Source organism: Lithobates pipiens, unplaced genomic scaffold (genome assembly GCF_037356315.1).
Source record: "Lithobates pipiens isolate NorthernLeopardFrog02 unplaced genomic scaffold, aLitPip1_a1.2 Scaffold_22, whole genome shotgun sequence".
Taxonomy (NCBI): Eukaryota; Metazoa; Chordata; class Amphibia; order Anura; family Ranidae; genus Lithobates; species Lithobates pipiens.
Window position 1 is genome coordinate 107238394 of NW_027507784.1, and position 17073 is coordinate 107255466.

At 42.0% G+C, this 17073-nt stretch overlaps 1 protein-coding gene across 3 annotated transcripts in view; it reads right to left on the reverse strand.

The window, feature by feature from the left end:
• Positions 1–17073, reverse strand: part of LNPK (lunapark, ER junction formation factor) — a 150909-nt gene that overhangs the window by 22201 nt on the left and 111635 nt on the right. For all 3 annotated transcript variants that reach the window (XM_077448064.1, XM_077448062.1, XM_077448063.1), the window contains exon 10: positions 5657–5762. In XM_077448064.1, coding sequence (XP_077304190.1) covers positions 5657–5762 — 106 coding nt within the window. The remainder of the gene's footprint in view (positions 1–5656; positions 5763–17073) is intronic.

Genomic DNA, 17073 nt, shown 5'->3' on the forward strand with positions numbered 1-17073 from the left:
GTACAGAATCACAGTATATATAAAATATACAAAGTGGTTGGAGGGAAGATTCAGAATGGCAAAGATTTTTTTTATTACACATTATGTGAGTAGACTGCAGTTCCTCTGTGGAACCTTATATAGACAGGTGTGTGCCTTTCCAAATCATGTCCAGTCAAGTGAATTTACCACAGGTGGACTACAATGGAGCTGTAGAAACATCAAGGATGATCAGTGGAACCAGGATGCACCTAAGCTAAACTTTGAGCATCATGGCAAAGGCTGTGAATACTTATGTACATGTTTTTATTTAATACATTTGCAAAGATTCCAAACAAACTTCTTTCACGTTGTGATTATGGGGTATTGTTTGTAGAATTTTGGGAGGAAAATAATGAATTTAATCCATTCTGAAATAAGTAACATAACAAAATGTGAAAAAAGTGCAGTGCTGTGAATACTTACCAGATGCACTGCAAGTGATTTTGGAAAAGCCAGTTAAATGCAAAATTGCAGAGGCTAGTATATAAAATGATCAAAGGCAGGGATGTCAAACCAGTGTTTTTAGAACTACATGGGAGCCCTCCTTTCATTTGTGGCCCTAATCTTGTTTAAGCATTTACAATGGATTACACACCTCAGCTGCTCTCTAGCTGAGAAATACTACCACATCTTACATAATTTTTCAGCTGAATTCTTCAGGAAATATCTCTTCATACCCCCTTCATCATGATAAAATGTTGATTTCAGAAAAAGATTATATAGTGCTTTGGTCATGTGACCCTCAAAACTTGAAGTCTTGAAGACTTTTTTCCTCAATTTGGCCTACTGCTTTATTAAGGGATCTGGTCCAAAGCTAAAGCCCCGTACACACAGAGCGAAAGTCGTGTGGCAGCAGCCGATTTAAATAGAAACTGACTGACTTTGCCCGTATGTACTGCAGCCAGTCTGTCGAAGGGGCATGACTGAAAAAGGTCTGTCTGACTCCCAAAGGCTCTGAGTGCTGATATACTAACATCAGATTGTTAGTACAGCGGCTCCGACCTGAGCTGGCAGGTTTGCACGCTGGGTTGAACGAAAAAAAACTAGCAGTGTGTACTAAGCTTAGGGGGGGGCTCCATCACAGAAAACCCAAAGCAGACAACCAGTTTAAAATCCACACAGAAAAATGTGTGAAAGAGGTCTGATTCAGTTGATATGAGCTTTCCAAGATCATATGCTAAACAGTTTCCAGAAATAAGACTAATATTAACAAGAGAAAATGCAGCAAATAACATTAACCTGTTGTAAGTATACTTCAGTCAGATCAGTGAAAGGGAATATCTGACTGGTTACTATTGGCAGGGGTGATTACTTGTTTTGGTGCCTGAAGAGATTTCTAAAAACAGCCTTTACTATTAGTTGAAACTGAACTATACTACAACTTTGTTGTGTCACACGAGCAAAATTACAGAGCCAAAATTTTACACTGAGCATAGCAATGCCAAAATACAAATCATGTTCCCTACATAATGCTGTGTCTTTGCTCGAGCCAAGGGCACAGCAAAAGGCATAAAGCAGTCCAAGCCTCTTATACCGTTTTCCTTGCCTTATTGAAGAAACAGTTACCTAGAGATTCAACATAACCTGTGGATGAGGTTTTCCTGGGTTTCTTCAAGCATCCTTGTACTACACGTAGGGTAACAATGTCTGAGAAAATGTGAAGTCTGTTCCCACAAAATTGGGGAAGCTAAGAGAACACAACCTTAACATGATTTTGTTCTGCAGCTTCAGCAATCTGTCTATATCTTAATCTACATTTCAAGCACTGTGATTGTTGAAAGAAGGTTGTATACTACTGCACTCAAATGACAATCTAACGAATGAATTCAACGCAACTCCCATTTTCATCACAAGAATCGGAGACATTATTCTTACTATCTTTTGCCATCTCCCAAAAGCATATTTTAAAAGCTATTAAGCTTTACTCTCTTTTAATGTCATGATTATATTTCATTCACTCCCCATTTTAATGATGATCAAATTAATGACTGCTTGACTAACACATTTGCAACTTATTTAATGGGTATAGAAATGCTATTATAAGTATTAATGATCCATGAAATCTAATATGTATTCCTATATAGATCTAGTATTTTTTTACATTTATTCCGCCTTGTGTTAATAAGACCAACATGAAACACTTGTATATGCATAGAAATTGCTTTAAAAAATGACATGAAAATACAGTTAGGGCTTGCAAGGCTACAGCTGGTTACACAGCAGCAATATTGGTTAAGGTTACCAACTCTTAGCTTTGATTCTACACCTGGCAGACAGAATTTTCGTGCTGGTGCTAACCGGTGATTTGATATAGCGTGGAAGGCTGTTGCCTGTATACATCCGACCCGGGACTGATCACGTGTCCCCTGAAGATGTATGCACACTAAACTAGTTGGGTGGCGCCTACATGCTGATGCCACACCAACGATTCCAGTTTTGGAGACGGTGGCCATCTTTGGAAGTCCAGCTGAGTCTTTTTAGTAATTTTTCTCTACTCCACGCGATGGAGGTTCATACTGGATTCTCGATTTTATGAGATTTATTTATACAATAAATACTACACTATATGATATACTTCTGGACTCCGTGTGATGAGCTTTTTTAGGCAATTTCCTTCCGAATCGTAATGTTCTATGGTAGGGAGCGTGTATATTTCTGCTAACTTCCTGGGTTGATTACTAACATTTTATATGGCTATCCAATAGTCATCTCATGAGTGCATAGAGGTGGAGGATGAGCACATTTTTCTTTTATTGCTCAATTCTTTATTTCCGAGTCACAATTTTTGGGTGGATTGCCTACATTATATGCTGAATTTTATTTGCTGAAGTCGATTTACTAAATTGGCTTCTCTTGAATGAACAGGTTGAACATTTTTTGTGTAAACAGCGCTGCAGCCATTTGTCTGCAACACTAATCAGTGTATTCTGGCAGCAGACAGGTCTCTGCTGTTAGCATACAATAGCGCAGCAAGGAGGATTCCTGCATCTACCTCGACTGTGTGGATTGGGGAATCTATTTTTTCATTAGCTGGCTGGTCAATTAAAAATATGATCCATCTTAGGCAAGCTTATGGAGTACAAGAAGTGGATGGTAAAGTGCACCAAATTTCAGAATGTAAACAAAAGAAACCTGAAGACATGAAGCTTGACCTAAAGCTGAACTCCAGGAATTCAGACACTTTATAAAATGTGCATGAGTCAAGTCCACCAGGGTGCATAAAACCTCCTGGACATCCCTCATTTACATCTGACAGTTTTATGGAACTCCAGGATGGCTATCACTTAACTCAGAAGAGATTAGCACATACAGCAGCTCTGCCTGCCCCCCTGCTCTGCTGCCTATTCTCAGAAGCCTTTGTATTTGAATGAAATGTGAATTAGTTCATGTAATACAAAGCACTCTGACTGGGAAGAAGGCAGCGAGAGGTGAGCACAGCAGCTGCATGCGACATTACAGCTGTGGCTGAGATCAGAAGGTCCAGCGTCCAAGCTCCAGAAATGAAGCGATGGCCATCTTCCTAGAACTGCATAAAACAGATATAAATTAAAGAGAGAAGTCCATGATGTGGCATGCACCTCACTGGACTTAAGTCATAGTATGCCTACACATTTTACAAAGTGGCTTAATTCAGAGTTCTGCTTTACCAGTGATGCATATATGTGAAGCCAAAAAAAAATTGAACCTTTTGCACTGGACTATAATCTACCCCAGTACTTGCCTTTCTCAGAAATTTTGATGTGCTTTTGTTTCAATGAACTTGTAAGAAAACTGCTGCTATATAGCAGGCACCATAGGGTGCCTGCTCTTACCTCTGCCTCATGTTGCCAACACAATGATATGCTGCCAGAGCCATCACAAATGCCTTGTATCCCAAAGCAAGGGGCATACAAGTGCAGTCTCTGCCTTTGATGATGCACTATCAGGCCTAAGTGCTGTCAAGTGGGGGAAGAGCTAGGTAGTTCAAACCCCATCTAATTTGGACATTCTCAGAAACGTACATAGTCTTGAGGCTGGTGAAACAGGAGCTGGCCAGGGAGCTATGCAAATGCAAGCATACCCACTCTGTGGTACCTGCTATGCAGCAACAGGCTCTAGCATCCCCCTTTCCCATTACAATTGAAGAAAAAAAAAATATGGCGAACACTTTGAATCCAGTAAATGAGAGCAGAACTTGAGCAACTTTCTATCCCAAGCTACATATGGTGGGTAAGTACTATTCCCAGCATCACAGGGAAGGGTGATGAACAGTATAGAAGAGGACACTTGCAGGCAGTCAGTCATATAAAGGAGGACCCAAACTGTGCAAGACGTGCCCAACATAGTCAAAGAAAAGGCAGAAGGACAAAGTCACCAGTATTGATTGTAGGCTTCCTACAGCGGACCGTTCCTCATTACTTTATTCTTCACTCTGTGCGGCAGCATCCCGCTTGGTTATGAAAGAGGGTTTTACTTCCTTATGCTAAACGCGCCCCTGGTGACAGGTATTTGTATTCAAGAAGCAGCAGAAGAGGTGCAGGGCGAACAGACTAGTTAACATGGAGATCCTAAAACTGAATATATGTGTGAAATTTATTAGTGATGAAGTGATATTGATTTAGGAATCTCACCCAATGTGCTATTTTCTGACTGCAATCGCAGATTGAATGCTTGTTTTCCAGCATGACTTAACAGAAGCCAGTTATACTGGCTTCTGTTCAACCAAGAACATACACACAGCTGACTTTCGCCATGTATGTACTCTACACTGCAAGCAGTCTCTCTAGCTAAGGAGATTGGGGAGCAGCAGCACAGTAGTGACAACATCTAATCTTCAGGCAAATTTTGAGAAACTAGCAGTCACAGGCAGCAATATCTATAAGAGCAGATATACAGCTACATGCTATAGACATAGGAGTGCCTAGGTAAAAGCTGGCCATACATAGATCCATAATCCTCCCTACTGTGTTACTGTATCCCAACAGCAGGGACTCTTCCCCACCCCTTGGCTGCAGCGCTGACTTAAAAATATTCCAACAAGTGTATTTCACATCAGAAAGCCGTAGATGGATCAAATATGGCCCATCCCTGCTGAACTGGCTGAATATCAACCCATTTATGGCCAGATTAACTCGCATATCAACTGCATTGCTGTTTTTCAGGAAGCATTTAAGGCAAAAAGGTTGATTTGTGTATAGTACTACTTAGGCTCCCCATACACATTACAATCTGACAATGCAATCAACTTTAGACTTACCAAAACTATGTAATATATGAGCACCTACCCAAGTCATCCATTCAAACTGTATTCAACCAGGCAGGCCCTTGCACTAAATACTTGTTGGTAGATTCAAAGGAAATAGTACAATTACATTGCACCTACTGTGTACAGGGAGCATTGGACACAACATATGTAGATATTCCCTAAGGTAGCAGTACAGGTTCACCTTAGGGTTTTAGAAAAGTAGGAAATCTTGATATTACTTTTGCACTGCACAACCGATGTTCATGCTCACAAGCTTTCGCTAGTTAATACATCAACATGGCTCTAAAGCCATTTTAGTGTTTCGTTATAAGTTTAATGGGGGACAATAAAAAAATAGAGACCTAAATGAAAAATACCCTTGACATTACTTTTTGTATTAGGTGCCTTTACCTGTTCTGAGGACCATCTCCGACCAGATATTCAATGACTCTGTCCATGGCACTCCTCTCTCGTGGGAGAATTGGTCGTACCAATGAAGGCCCTGGTGGATGAATAGCTAAGAGAAATCACAATTAGAATTGTTTCACATCATTAAATTGTATATAATAAATGCCTTTTCAACTGGCATTACACTAATCTATAGGATTGACCATTTTACGTAATCTATTGTATGTTCACTTGGCTAACCATCAAACTAGAGATGTACTGAAATTTCAATGGCTAAAACATAAATCGGCCAGAAATTGTTTTTTGGCATTTTGCCGATAGAAAACACACTCGATTTTACTGTGCTTGTGGTGTTTTTCATGTGTCATGTGACTCAAAAACCACATCAAACACCACGGGTGTGAATGTGTTCTTGCTTGATTTTTTAAGACAATGGAAGTGCAACAGACATGCATAGAAATGAAATGGGTGCATTTTTTTTTTGAGCTAAGTTTTACATTGGGGTGGTTTTCAGGTGCTTTAGCACTGGAAATAGCCTCTGCTACGCACTTGAAAAGCGTCTCCCATTCATTCCAGTGTGTCTTTTCACACTGGGGCGGTGCGCTTGCGGGACGTTTGGAAAAGTCCTTCAAGTAGCATCTTTGGGGTGGGTTGGGAGCGCTGTATTTAGCACTCCCAAAATGCCCTGCCCTGTGGAATGAATGGGCAACCCTTTCAAAGCGCAGCAAAATGGGTGTTTTTAAACCCTTTTTAGGGGTTAAAAGTACTCCTAAAATAAGCAGTGCTTTGCGTTCACACTGAAAGCGCCGGCTGTTAACGCTAGTCTTAAGGTGCGGATAATGGCCAACAATTTCATATTCATTCAAATTCATGATATAAGTTTTAAAAAGTCGAATACATTACAATTAAACATTTTAAAAACGGTCATTTTTGGTTTCAGCACCAAAACTTTCATTTCAGTGCACCTCTACAGCAACACTTCATCACAAAAAAAAAAAAAAAAAAAAGAAGGATGCAATTGGCTGCATTTGTTTTTTTCCATGCCAAGTACATTTTCTGTAAGTACAGAAAGATAACTATTTTAGCAGAATAACGGTTCTTACAACTTTGTGAGCTTAACTGATATAATCGCACAATCTCCCAACAGTTTTTTCAGTGACCTGGGAAATAAAAAAATAAAAAATAAAATAAAAAAAGCCTCACTATGTAAAAGAAGATGAGGAATTAGGAGTCCAGATCAGGAGAGAAGCCTAGCCACAACTGACTCTCCCCATAGATTCAGTGGAATGAGTCAATGTAGCCTCCCTAGGAAAGGAAGTGTGGAAGGACATGACAGGAAGTTTATTTGCAGGATTTCTCAAGTGAAAAAGAAAGAAAAGGTTGAAAGAAAAAAAAAAGAAATGCAGCCACTACATTTAAGAACGGTTAGGTAGCAACAGGGCCCTGGGCAAAAAAATGATTGGGCCCCCACCCCCCATGCAATTTCGCCCCCAAATGCTCTGAGACATACAATAAATAGCAGCTAGACTTAAAATCAGTTTACTGTATCAGATCTGGCAGCGATTGCGATTGGTTGCCAGAGGTTACAGCATATCATTACCACTTACTGACTGGTTGCTAGAGGTTACAGCACATGATTTCTGCTTGTTGATTGCTGGAGATTACTGTACAGTAATACTGCTCACTGATTGGTTGCTATAGGTTACAGCACATCATCTCCTCACTGCAGGGGGGCATGACATACATAGGAATGCCACCTTTATTTACATATCAATGCTGCCTCAGCTATTTACATATGAATGCAGCTGCTATTTACATATGATTGACAGTTATTTACATGCAAACACAGGGTCTGCAGGTGAGTCATCTGTACACAATAGGGCAGAGCTGGGCAGCATTAAGGCTGGATTCACACCTATGAAGTTTTTGTGCTTTTTGCATTTTACAGATTTGCACTACAGAACGTGTTCCATAGGAAACCGTGTCAAATGGACTGTAGTGCAAATCTGCGAAATGCAAAAAGCACTAAAACTGCATAGGTGTGAATCCAGCCTAATAGCAGCACTTCACACAGATATCGTGACACAGCACAGGACTAAAACGTTAAGGGACAAAGGAATATAAACTGGGATAGTTTGCAAGCATGACGCAGCTGCTTTGGGCCCCACAACAATGACAGGGCCCAGGGCAGCTGCTCCTTTTGCCCTGCCTTAATGTAGAGATTTTTATCTAAAACATGTCTACTTTAAACCAGAGACAGTTAAGGCTCAGTTTGTGAACTACTATGATGCGATTTTCAGTGTGACTTTGGATGTAGTTATTTTATGGAGCCAAATCACACAAGTAGCACAGGAACCTTTTTCAAAATAATGTTGCCTTGACGTGAATGGGCACCATTGAAAATAATGTGATTTCCCTTGTCATGCGATTGTGTTTCCACTCAAGTAACAGAAATCTCACAAGTGTGAGCCAGCACTAAATCAAATAAATATCACCAATTACCACTTTTAATCTAGGTTTCAGCGCATATGTAGCCTGCAGATACCCTTTCAAACAAATTACACCACTTTGCAACACTGCCGGTAGCAGATGGCGAGGGACGACAAAATTTCTGTACATTTTGAGATCAGAATGGAGGGATAACCAAAAAAAAAAAAAAAAAGGGAAGGTTTTCGAAGTGAATGAGTTTTTTTTAAACTGTATTAATGGGGCAGTTTTAGACACCAGCAGTGCTTAGAAAGAAACTTACATTTTAGAGAGGCATTATATTTTATATATAAAACACAAATAAACCAGTTTTGCTACAAAAACCACCAAAGTGCTAAAGCACGAGCCAGTAGTTTAGGCAATTTTCTACCACGTAGCCATTTCTTTTAGAAGGAAAAATCATGGGCCTCTCCAGCCATGCATCTTGCTGCTCATGCTGTTACCGACAACAGTAATTAATATAAACATCAAAGCAATCATTGCTGGACGAATGGTCATTTCTGTAGGGTTGGCATTCTCTCAACTACCTGCTGGTTATTAATTTTCCAACATATGGGAACGCAGTAGCGAACAAGGGTGGAATTGATTTTTCCTTCCACAAAATAGTGTGAGATATAAACACTGCCATAAAAAATAAAAAAAAAGGAGTAGTCTTATTTGTTGATCTGCAACACATGCACAGTGATGAAGAAAAGTCTATTCTATGGATAGTTAGCAAATTAAATAAGTCCATGATTAGCATGCATATAAAACTTTGTAAAATCTGAGTGTAAATGATTTTATGAGCACTTTCATATTCTATCACAATTTGGTACAAATGATGATCACAGACAAAGTCTGACAAACCTGGGACTCTAAGTGTGATTTAATAAACTGGCATCTGCTACTCGGGCTTGAGATGGACAGGCCTCCCAGCTGCTCCGCTCACAGTAAGTGGCCAGGATTCAATGGATAAGCAAATCAGTCACACATTAATTTCCACATTTCAGCAAGTGCAATCTGACAATGTGGCCACTTTGTAAACCCATGTCTATCACAGATCAACACAACACAAGAAAGTTAACGCAAACTCATCTAGCAGTGGTTTTAAATTTTTGCCAGAAACTACATCGGAAAAGGGACAATTCACAAACCGCCATTTAACAACACTAGACAGTCAGCGAAATTGTTGCATATGAAATCAGGCTACATGGCAAAATGGTTTAGTTTACAGGAACACACTGTAAGCTTGAACTTTTCTTAGCCACCAGACTCTCAAACCGTATTCCAAAGGAAAAACTAGAACGTTACGTGACTAACTAAAGCACAGTAACACTATTCAAATAGTGTAGTGCGGGTATCACTAAATGGCAGACTACGGGCCAAATGCAGACCACATCACATTCAGACCGTCACAGTTCCGCTATTTAGCAGCCCTTTCTTCCTACTGCCTTCTCTCTGTAATCTTCAGAGGTCCGACAGCAGGAGGCAGGACAGTTCTGGATGGAGGGCGGAGCTGCCCAAGGTAAGCAAGCAGGTGATTGGCTGCTAGGATGAAGGGCAGTCCTAAGCAACCCAATCACTATCTTGCAACACCCACCCTCCATACATGCTGTGCCAATCTCCGGTCTGTTAAGAAAAATAGTGAGGGAGGGGGCGAAGTTACAGGGGGTGACAGTGATATTTGGGGCTGATGGCATTAAAGTTGGAGGACAGTAATGTGAAGGGGATGATTTAAATAAGGGCAGAGAACAGTACTATCGGGAGGTGATTTCAAGGAAGTATGAGAATATTACTGTGAAAATAGTCGTGATGTAAAGGGGGAGCTGAGGACACTCATCAAGAAGGGATCTAAATGTGAAGGGGGAGGATACTGATATGCAGTGGAGACTAAGGATGCTGATGTAAGAATGGGTTCAGATCAAGGCATGTGAATTAAGACCACACGTCGTGTGTAGGTCAGCCCATTTTAATGGGCTGTACTACCCGCAAGAAATGTGGAGAAAAGTGCTTGATCTTTATTTTAAAAAATTATGCAGCACCAAGTCGCATGCTGCTGCAGCTACATGCCGTTTGGCACATGCGAAAATGCACACGGGTACCGATATAATATTCGGATCTTGGCTGGAACAAATTTTTACTGACCGGACCTCAGTGAATTTTTATGCAATACCCCTGGTGTAGTGCTTTCTATCAATCTGCTACATTGAAAAACATACCAGTTCACCCTGTCGGTAAAGTGTCAAACCCAGGTTCTTGCTTTAGCGCAGGGACTCTCCTACAGGGTTCCATGGAACCCTCTGGTTTCTCCAGAGATTGCTAGGGGTTTCTTGACGGATGAGCAATTTCTGCTTCTCAGATAAGTTCCCATTGACACCACTGATCTTTTTAGCTATCTTTATGGGGGTAATTCTTCCCAACGACAAGTGTAACGAGCATTCTAACCCACTGACCATCACACCATATGAAGATACAGTAATCTTTAGCAGGGGCTCCCTGCGACCGGACAATTGTTTCAAGGGTTCCTCTGTGCTGAAAAGGTTGAGAAAGCCTGCTTTAGCTTAACAATGTAAGCTGTCTGGCGATCCACAGTGCCACCAACCTTTCTACTTGAAGGGCCAGAGCTGTGAGCTAAAACAGCCTCTTTCCCCATCAGCACAGCGTTATTGCCTGGCAGGAAGAGGCTGTTACCCTCACATTTGTGTCATGCCAGTCAGCCTCTCCCTCATCCCTTAGGCTACGTTCACACCATGGCATTCTGGATCGCTGGCAGAATGAGTGTAATTCTGCCCATGGTTTTGAATCACCACAAAACACAGGACACACTTGCGATTCCCATTCCTTTCAATGGCACCCCAAATGGGGAGCATATTTCCTGTCATTGTCGTCCAACAAATAAGGGTAAAATCACGCAAACAGAATCGCAGGATGCTTGTCGCCCACGATCCGGAACGCCATAGTGTGAACAAAGCCTTAGAGCAGTGATATGCAATTAGTGGACCTCCAGCTGTTGCAGAACTACAAGTCCCATGAGGCATAGCAAGACTGACAGCCACAAACATAAAACTCAGAGGCATGATGGGACTTGTAGTTTTGCAACAGCTGGAGGTCCGCTAATTGCATATCCCTGCCTTAGAGTGATAGCTGTTCTTAAGACCCCTTGCACACTGGGGCATTTTTCAGGCGTTTTTCAAGCGCTTTAGCGTTAAAAAAAGCGCCTGTAAAGCGCTTGAAAGAAGCCTCATCTGCAGTCCCAATGTGAAATGTCAGCGCCCGAAAAACGCTCGTAAAGCGCCGCTTAAACTAGCAGCGCTTTACCAGCGTTTTTCGAGCGTTAATGGGGCGCTTTTAACCCCTGCTAGTGCCAAAATAAAGGGTTAAAAGTGCCCACAAAACGCTGCTGCCAGTAGCGTTTTTCTGGCGTTTTTCTGGCGTTTTACAAGCGCTTCCCATTGATTTCAATGGGAAGGGGCGTTTTAGGAGCGTTGTATTCACCGCTCCAAAAGCGCTGCAAAGAAGCTGCTTGCAGGACTTTTTTTTGACGCTCTGCCAGCGCAGCGCCTCAGTGTGAAAGCACTCAGGCTTTTACATTGGGATTGCAGTTGCAGCTTCTTTCAGGCGCTTTAACGCTAAAGCGCCTGAAAAACGCCCCAGTGTGAAAGGGATCTTGGTGTGAAAGCACTCGGGCTTTTACATTGGGATTGCAGTTGCAGCGTCTTTCAGGCGCTTTTTTTAACGCTAAAGCGCATGAAAAACGCCTGAAAAAAGCCCCAGTGTTAAAGGGGTCTAAAAGTTCCTCACAGCTGCTGGAGAAAAGAGTGACCTCTGATTAGTGCTACCCATCAACATCCACCTGCAGCCATGAGAGGCACAAAAAAGCTCACTGGGATTTCTAGCCTGCCACACTGACTGCAACCAATGCACAGTCCCTACTATGAAAGCAGTATTAAACCCAAAAGCAAACATTTTATTGCAGCTTATCAATTCTTAGATGTATGGGTTTCTTTTTTTTAGCTTTCTATTTTTATCAGGTGATCCAGCCAGCAAGTCTGTTTTTCATATGCTCAAGCTCTCCAGTAGAATTAGTTTACATAGATGAGACAAACCACTTAATGGCAGATAGTGATTAAAATGATTAGCTTTTATTCATGTAAAAACATTTATTTTCCTTTTTGGGATAAAGGGTTTGCTGCAACTGACCATTAAGTGTGAGCTGGAGTTTGGCCTCCAAACCTAATACATTTAACATTACCCTCCCCCACAGATCGACAACGCTGCTGTGCCTCCTGTGCTCATTCATCCAGTGGCGCCTCACTTATACAGGTGGTGTGTCAATGGGCAGATCGCCACGTGAAAACAGAGGGGGGGAAGCCAAAGAAAACCGATGCAGCCACCACATCAAAAGGAATGGTAAACAGCAATATATTTTTGGTTTTGGCTTTAATACCACTTGAAGGGCAAGCAAATGGGCATCTGAAGAGGATAGTATACAAGATACTGTTGTGCCTGCAGGTATAGCAGATGGCAAGACTATACATTATCATATTGCAATGGGTATAAATAACTAAAGCCAAAAACATTTACTATTCCACCTACAGGTAGTAAAAGACCTATTCATAGCTGTATTTATGCTGCAGTTAAAATCATTTTAAAACTGCCTGTGCAATGCATGACGGGCTGTAACCTTTGCAGTCAATATTGAAAGCAAAACAAAATAAGAATAGTGCCATGGACTATAAAGGCCGACAATGTTATGCCTTGTTCATGCAAATTCTCAACCATATAATTACCAGTTATACAGCACCTCAGGCCTAATGTGCAGTATTGGCAACCAAAATGACTGCAATATCAGAATATCAAATATGGCTCAGAAGAGCCGATCTCTTGGTGCATCAAAGCACATGTTCACATAAGCTAATCATGCACGTTTTGCACCAAATGGCCTACCCTACAGCCAACTCTATCCCACAAAGATAAATCAGCCAGGAAAAAAATCCAACCTGATCCATGCATTCTCTCCCAAAAGAAATAATCCAGAGAGCTATTGGCCAATGTAAAGCCATCATTTGGAGATGTACTTTGCTGTAGAAAGTAACATTTGATTACCAGCTCTTTTCAGACTAATTAAGCATAACTGCTGGCTCCAGCAGTAAGTAAACATGCCAATAAAAGTAAAAACATTTTATACCACCCCCCACTCTCAAGGAAAAAAAAAAAAAAAAAAAACCTGCTAAAACATCCATTCATAAGGAGTTGACATTGCCCACATTAGCAATCTAGTCAGACAGATATTTGATTTGTTTCTACAGTCTAATTAAGCTGGCTTACCTAATCTGTTCTAATAAAGAACACGCAGAAAAAAAAAAGTGTTAAAAACTGCAGGTATTAGTAAAGTTTGAATATATATATTCTAGACGTGTTTGCCTTTATAACGGATCCATATAAATCTGAAGCTTTCCTAAACCCAGGGCTGTAAAAAAGGTATGTTATATATCGTTGACTACAGAATACTGCAAAGTTTTATTGCCATTTAAACAAAGAAGCCATAACAGTTAAACGAGCTCTAGCAATAGGCTTCAGTATCACAAGGTGCCAGCTGTAAAGAGTTATGGCTAATTGAATATGGAACTCCTGCTTAACCACTTTCAGACCGGACCATTTTGCTGGTAAATGACCAGAGGTCTTTTTACACTTTGGCACTGCGCTGCTTTAACTGGTAATTGCGCGGTCATGCAATGTTGTACCCAAACAAAATTTGCGTCCTTTTCTTCCCACAAATAGAGCTTTCTTTTGATGGTATTTGATTGCCTCTGCGATTTTTATTTTTTGCGATATAAACGTAAAAAGACCGCAAATTTTGAAAAAAAATGATATTTTCTACTTTTTGTTATTAGAAAAATCCAATAAACTCAATTTTAGTCATACATTTAGGCCAAAATGTATTCAGCCACATGTCTTTGGTAAAAAAAAAGTCAATAATTGTATATTTATTGGTTTGCGCAAAAGTTGTCACATCTACAAACTAAGGTACGTTTTCTGGAATTTACGCAGCTTTTAGTTTACGACTGCCTATCTCATTTCTTGAGGTGCTAAAATGGCAGGGCAGTACAAAACCCCCCCAAATGACCCCATTTTGGAAAGTAGACCCCCTAAGGAAATTGATAAGAGGCATGTTGAGCCCATTGAATATTTTATTTTTTTGCCTCAAGCGATTGAATAATGACAAAAAAAAAATTTTTTTTTTTTTTTTACACAAAGTTGTCACTAAATGATATATTGCTCACACATGCTATGGGCGTATGTGAAATGACACCCCAAAATAAATTCTGCTGCTTCTCCTGAGTACGGGGATACCACATATGTGGGACTTTTTGGGAGCCTAGCCGCGTACGGGGCCCCGAAAACCAAGCACCGCCTTCAGGCTTTCTAAGGGCGTAAATTTTTGAGTTCACTTCTCACTACCTATTACAGTTTTGAAGGCCATAAAATGCCAAGATGGCACAAAACCCCCACAAATGACCCCATTTTAGAAAGTAGACACCCCAAGCTATTTGCTGAGAGGCATGTTGAGTTCATGGAATATTTTATATTTTGCCACAAGTTGCGGGAAAATTACAAACTTTTTTTTTTTTTTTTTTTTTTTCACAAAGTTGTCACTAAATGATATATTGCTCACACATGCCATGGGCATATGTGAAATGACACCCCAAAATAAATTCTGCTGCTTCTCCTGAGTACGGGGATACCACATATGTGGGACTTTTTGGGAGCCTAGCCGCGTACGGGGCCCCGAAAACCAAGCACCGCCTTCAGGCTTTCTAAGGGCGTAAATATTTGACTTCACTCCTCACTACCTATTACAGTTTTGAAGGCCAATAAAATGCCAAGATGGCACAAAACCCCCACAAATGACCCCATTTTAGAAAGTAGACACCCCAAGCTATTTGCTGAGAGGCATGTTGAGTCCATGGAATATTTTATATTTTGCCACAAGTTGCGGGAAAATTACAAACTTTTTTTTTTTTTTTTTTTTTTTCACAAAGTTGTCACTAAATGATATATTGCTCACGCATGCCATGGGCATATGTGAAATGACACCCCAAAATAAATTCTGCTGCTTCTCCTGAGTACGGGGATACCACATATGTGGGACTTTTTGGGAGCCTAGCCGCGTACGGGGCCCCGAAAACCAAGCACCGCCTTCAGGCTTTCTAAGGGCGTTACAGTTTTGAAGGCCATAAAATGCCAAGATGGCACAAACCCCCCCCAAATGACCCCATTTTGGAAAGTAGACACCCCTAAATTTAGGGGTACACTAGTGAGACTAGGTAATAAATGGCGGGTGCCCTGAAACTATAAAAAAATAACTAACCAACCAGCGTCACCTGTAACAGTTATATGGTGATCACTGGTGAAAGGGTTAACTAGGGGGCAATCAGGGGGCTTTATGCGGTAGTATATGGGGGTCCCTGGCGCTATAAAAAGCTGCGGCGAACCTAAATACCTACTTGCCTAACTAGCGTCACCTGTGACACTAATACAGCGATCAGAAAAACGATCGCTTATTAGGCTGGGTTCACACTGGAGCGATGCGGGAACGCCACGAATGCGCGGCGGGTTCCCGCATCGCATGCCTCCCGGCGGCAGTTCACACTGCCCTATGCGAACTGCTGGGAGTGTCAGTGAAATGTTACTGACACCCCCAGATCAGTTCGCATATCGCAGTGCGATCTGCAAACTCGGATCGCATGGTGTGAACACCCATGCGATCCGATTCTGCTGCGGGCCAAAAAAAGGGTCCCGTGCGAATTTGCGGCGGGTGCGGCGGGTGTGGCGGGTGCGGCGAATGGCTGAACTCGAATCGCACAGAGATCGGATGTGATTTGCACTGCAGTGCGAATCACATCCGTTCTCAAACCGCTGCAATCTGAACCCAGCCTTAGTGACACTGGCGACGGGGGGTGATCACGGGGTTAAACCTTTATTGGGGGGGTTAGGGGGGTACCTTAGAACTAAAGGGGGCTAACCCTAACTGCCCTAACAGTTATTAGTCACAAATGACACCCGCCGGGTGATCAGGGGGTTAAACCTTTATTAGGTAATAAATGGCGGGTGCCCTGAAACTATAAAAAAATAACTAACCAACCAGCGTCACCTGTAACAGTTATATGGTGATCACTGGTGAAAGGGTTAACTAGGGGGCAATCAGGGGGCTTTATGCGGTAGTATATGGGGGTCCCTGGCGCTATAAAAAGCTGCGGCGAACCTAAATACCTACCTGCCTAACTAGCGTCACCTGGGACACTAATACGGCGATCAGAAAAATGATCGCTTATTAGGCTGGGTTCACACTGGAGCGATGCGGAAACGCCGCGAATCCGCGGCGGGTTCCCGCATCGCATGCCTCCCGGCGGCAGTTCACACTGCCCTATGCGAACTGCTGGGAGTGTCAGTGAAATGTTACTGACACCCCCAGATCAGTTCGCATATCGCAGTGCGATCTGCAAACTCGGATCGCATGGTGTGAACACCCATGCGATCCGATTCTGCTGCGGGCCAAAAAAAGGGTCCCGTGCGAATTTGCGGCGGGTGCGGCGGGTGTGGCGGGTGCGGCGGGTGCGGCGAATGGCTGAACTCGAATCGCACAGAGATCGGATGTGATTTGCACTGCAGTGCGGTGCGAATCACATTCGTTCTCATAAACCGCTGCAATGTGAACCCAGCCTTAGTGACACTGGCGACGGGGGGTGATCACGGGGTTAAACCTTTATTGGGGGGGTTAGGGGGGTACATTAGAACTAAAGGGGGCTAACTCTAACTGCCCTAACAGTTATTACAGTCACAAATGACACCAATGCAAAAAAAAAAAAAAAAAAAAAAAAAATGACATTGGTGTCACTGTGACTGGGGGGCAGGGGTAATTGGGGGGGTGATCGGGGGGTAAAGGGGGGGTG